Here is a 5,000-nt window from a genome sequence, read left to right as displayed (position 1 = left end):
CTTCATCTCTTTCGAAATAAACACCAAATAGAAAAGATTTTTAATCTATTTCGCCAAACCATTTTGCTTCAATATTTAAAATAAAAATTTGAAAAAAAAAAAATTCATAAAAGAGCACAAAAAAAATTTGAACAGGTTTTTTTTTTGTTTTTCCTTGTTCAAGAGTCTTTCCAGTGACAAGACCTTCTTGTAGTTTCTACAACAGAATTCTAAGTAATTCTTTAAAGTCCTGTCCCTCAGGCTTGATAAGCCTGATTGTCGACTCCTTGGGGTGGTGCTCCTTGGGTTGCATCTCCTTGGGGTGGTGCTCCCTGGGGTGGGTAACCTTGAGGTGGGTAGCCTTGAGGCGGGTAGGCGCCTTGGGGTGGGTAGCCTTGTGGTGGGTAGGCACCCTGGGGTGGGTAGCCTTGTGGTGGGTAGCCTTGAGGAGGTGGCTGTTGGTAGGCAGCCTGCTGTGCTTGCATTTTCTGCATCATTGCCATCATTTCTTTCATTTGTGCAGCATCAGCGGATTCACCGCCGCCGCCTTCGGATGGTGCAACTTCTTGCTCGGCTTCGTTAGCATCTTCGCATTCTTTCTCATTGAACTGACAACATGTCAACAGCCATGGGAATGTGTTTTGGATGGCCTCTCTGAACTTTGGATGAGAAACAGAGTAGACAATTGGGTTGTGGATAGCTGAAGCTTTAGCAAACAGGACAGGCAATTCAGCTGCATAAGGAGTAACCCATTCAGCTGGCCCAAACTGTGCAAGAAGAGCGATGATGGCGTATGGAGACCAGGAGAGCATGAATTGGGTAATAATTACCATTGAGATTTTGGCGAGTTTCATTTCAGCGCTCTGGCCAGCCTGGGCCTTACGCAATTCTTTGGCGTTCAACCTCTTAGCCATGGCAGCCATTTCCTTTTCATGGTTGGATACAGACATGACAATGTTGAAGTAACAGAAAGCGATGATAATTATGGGCAGCATGAAACCACAGAAGTACATGCACAAGATGAAAGATCTGGTACTAGAATCAGTAGACAGGTAATCAAAAGAGCAAGATGTAAGAATACCTTCAGGGACGTATGCTCCCCAGTTGAAGACGGGGCCGACAGACCAAACAATGGACCATATCCACACAAAGATAATCATGAGGAAAGCTCTTCTATGGGACATTTTCTTGGATGCCGCCATAGGTCTACCGATGACATTGTAACGATCGATGGAGATCATGGCCATGGTGTTAATTGACATGAATCCGAAGATACCGCCCAGCAAACCATAAAGTTGACAGGCTAGAAAGAGAGGAAAGAGAGAGAAAAAACAGTGAAAACAAGAAATACAAGTAGACATGGTGAGGTAGAGATAAGGAGAAAAGATGAAGATAATTAAAGTAGAGGGGGGGACTAGATAATTGGTAAAAACATTGTTTAAAGGTGCAGCTCATCTTTAAAGTGCAGATCGATGAGGACGCAGCTACGAATAGTAGATGTAATATATTAGGTTTAAAAAATTCCTTTGAATGGAAAAAAAGGCTGAAGATTATCTGCGAGCTCAACACTCCTTTTTCTATATGGAGACGACAATGAAGCCTCTTATGTGATGATCGTTCTTCGGTAGATGCATGGTTGAAGCCCGGCAATAACCTTCAGGCTTTGTTTGCATTCGACGGTTATTTAATTCGATATATCACATATGCTTCATCGTTGTGTTCTTTGCGAAAATTATTTAATTTACGTTTTCTCAATGTAAATGTATTAATTAGTGTAAGGATATTAATTATAGGAAAGATTAGAAGAAATTATTCAAAGCATTAAAACTTTTTTCGTACATAAGTTATATTTAATGAACTAATATTTTGGCCAACATGAATCGCCGTAAACAGCTAAACATTGTTAGCATTATAATGCAATGCACTATCAGCTTGACTAGATACAATGAATTATCGATTATATTTCGATACAAATAAAAGCAAAATGAATTATTAAGCACTCGATATTCTGAACCTTGATTTTAACTTTCCGACAGATATTTTGCTGTATTTCTGTCACAGAACCCTTGACCAGACGTGCTGTTTTTTTCATTTATAAATAGCACCGGGTCTACTGGAGATAAGGGAGCCTCTATGTGATAGCTTGATCTGCTAGAAATAATACCTAAATTATTTTGAAATTACTCCTTTGATTTAGAAAAGGACACATTGAATAATGTGATCTTGGATATCCTTCACACAGAAAAATGATGAGATGATCACAGCCGGAACACCTTTTAATGTAGGCGTACTCGACTAAGGCTGACTTGGAACTAAACAATACCAGTAACCAGGCCTTCTTGAGCCAAGCGTGTTTGTGATCGCTTGACTTAAAAGCAGCAGTCGATTCTCCCTTAAAGAGTACATAACCATCCAAGATTAGATTGCATTCGATCGGATGGCTTTAGATGCGATGTTTTTAATCGAAGGTGTGCTCCATTCAGAGCTTAGCAACAGGCAGGTGTTCTGATATAGTCGCTCTACTTGCACCCAAACACGCTGGAGATCTTATACTGCCAGTTTAAGAAGAAATAATGGATAATGTAGTCCTAGATATACTGTACCTGAAAATAAGATGGCATGAACTCGACTATAATGATTTCGCTCATAGATTTGTTGGATAAGGTCTGACCAAGGAGCCTTAACAATAGTAACCATATTTCTGTCACCAACGTCAGTTTGTCTTTCCGCCAGATAGGAATAACATCTCAGCCTCCTTCAAAGGCCTTGTGCCAAACTTTGAGACTAATATTTCCCAGATTTCTAGATCGTTAAGAGTAACTAATGCAATGAAGCCCAGTACGAAGTGGAAAAAAGGAAAATAAATACTTACCAACTTTACCGAAAATCCACTTTTTCATAAACGCTGATATCGTTTTAAGCGGAAATCCATTAATAGCCGAGAAAGACAAATCAGACATAGCGAGGTTGATGATAAACATGTTAGCCGGGGTCTGGAGAGATTTCGTTCTGGAAAAGAAGAAGGAAGAAAAGAAAAAAAGATGATTTGTGGAAATCAGATGTCAATTACGTCACATTCATAATTACTGCTGGCTTTTTTTATTCAAAGATTCGTTTTAGGTAAACATGGAAGAAATTAATTATTTGATAAATGTTATAGGACTTCCTACAATACATTTCATTATGCATAAGTTTATATTTTATATTGACAACAAGGGTAAATGATAAAATGAAAGTCTTGCAAATATTTATTATTAGTGTTGATGTGATTTATGTTGGAAAGAAGCCTCTAGAAGTAATCATACGAATAAAAGTAAGATGAACTTGCTCGCAGGAGATTAGAGCCCAGTTCTTTGGGTAACGAGGATGAAGGTCCTGCTTACAGCTTGGTCATCTGGGTAGAAATGTTCTTATCAATCTATAACCGATTAAATCAATCAGGTATGATGGTAATTGAATATACCTGATTGCATAAATTTATGACCTTCTACCAACGTGAGTAATTATTTTGTTACTCATTGCTAGCTAAAGCATGATCAAGCTGTACTTCAAAGCTGTACTTCAAAGCTGTACTTCAAAGTTGTACTTCAAAGCTGTACTTCAAAGCTGTACTTCAAAGCTGTACTTCACGACTGCACTTGAAGTGAACGTGCGATAAATCGTGCCGAGAAATCTTTGACCCTGATAACATTCTAAGAAACATCATGGCGTCTAATGAGTTCACCCGAGAATACGAGGAAGCTTCTATGAAATCACTTAAATCGGCAGAAATCGCACCCTCTTACCTCAAAAAAAAAAAAAAGAGGTCATGGTGGATTTCATTATTGTAGGTTCCCTGCACATAAGAAAAAGGGAGGGTGGTCATGGCTGACATCTCGTTGTTAGATCTCCTCAGCTAAGCTGACCTGATATTAAACAACACAACATCAACAACAAGCACAGATGGTTGCCCTGGGCCAGCTTTCTATTCAAAAACACTATGAACTTTTTATTTTAATTTCACTTGGTTGATTTGTCATCGCCCAAAACGTGAGAGAAGTCAACGAGAAAGCCTCAACGTGGTCACACTCACTCTGCCAGCTAAAAATAGCAGCCAAATATCTCTCAAATTACATCATACCGGCTTAAAAAGGGAAATGCAGTTTCAATAATGTAATGCTACATATATTGTGATTGAAACCGTGTGATCCTAGTTATAATGTAATGACTAATTAAAAATGCGACTTAAACAACAACAACAACAACAACAACCATTTATTAAAATTACTTCCTTTTTGTTTTTTTTATACTTACTTGGAGAAAAGATAGATTACAACACCATTACCAAAGATTCCAATGATGCCAACAACACCAATGAAAATACCAACTGAATAGTAGACGGCATCTGGGATCGGATCGAACTTGGCCCAATGAGGATGGATGTCTACGGTTGGATTATACCACCATGTCTGGTTCACTAACGTGCTTGATTCGACCATTTTCGGTGTTTGGGTGACAAAGTTTGTGCTGGAGTACTAGGGATTCTACCTGCAAAACCAAAAGAAAACGTATGTCTTTAAAGATATTGCGACAAATAAGAGCAGATTCATCATCATTATCATCATCATCATCATTATTATTACCATTCAGTTTTTATTGCCAGTGTGCTTTCACTGCACTATCAAGCATAGTTCTGCGCACCTTATGGATGTCTTCTCTTCTGTTTTAGTTTTGTATTTCAAGTTGTGTTAAAAGTACTACTCTCCATTTTCACACAAAATATTTGCTCCAACACACGAATTCACATAAAAACATCTTTCAAACCAGATACAAAAATGAAGTATATATATATATATCACGTGTGTGTATACATCTGCCTTCACAAAATGCCTCAGAATTGCATTGCCCAAAATCTCACACACATGCATTTTTGTGTCAGTGGAACTTTAAGTAATGTAGTTCTTAATAAAACTATTAACACAAGTATATAACCTCAGTGATATATGTTGAGTGCTGCTTTTTGTCGTCTGTACAACTGTCTG

The 5,000-nt window shown here is 38.3% G+C and overlaps 1 protein-coding gene across 1 annotated transcript in view; it reads right to left on the bottom strand.

Annotated features, from left to right (window-relative positions):
• Window positions 1–5,000, bottom strand: part of LOC106878312 (rhodopsin) — a 24,630-nt gene that overhangs the window by 325 nt on the left and 19,305 nt on the right. The window contains exons 2-4 of the mRNA XM_089340436.1: window positions 4,273–4,506; window positions 2,852–2,988; window positions 1–1,282 (exon numbers count right to left, since the gene is read on the bottom strand). The exon at window positions 1–1,282 is cut by the window's left edge and continues 325 nt beyond it. Of these exons, the coding sequence (XP_089196562.1) occupies window positions 237–1,282; window positions 2,852–2,988; window positions 4,273–4,457 (1,368 nt within the window). The 5' untranslated portion in view covers window positions 4,458–4,506 and the 3' untranslated portion in view covers window positions 1–236. The remainder of the gene's footprint in view (window positions 1,283–2,851; window positions 2,989–4,272; window positions 4,507–5,000) is intronic.

This window comes from Octopus bimaculoides, chromosome 23 (assembly GCF_046866305.1).
Source record: "Octopus bimaculoides isolate indiv1 chromosome 23, ASM4686630v1, whole genome shotgun sequence".
Lineage (NCBI taxonomy): Eukaryota > Metazoa > Mollusca > Cephalopoda > Octopoda > Octopodidae > Octopus > Octopus bimaculoides.
The sequence above is the reverse complement of the archived record's forward strand: the minus strand, read 5'-3'. Positions and strand labels throughout refer to the sequence as shown.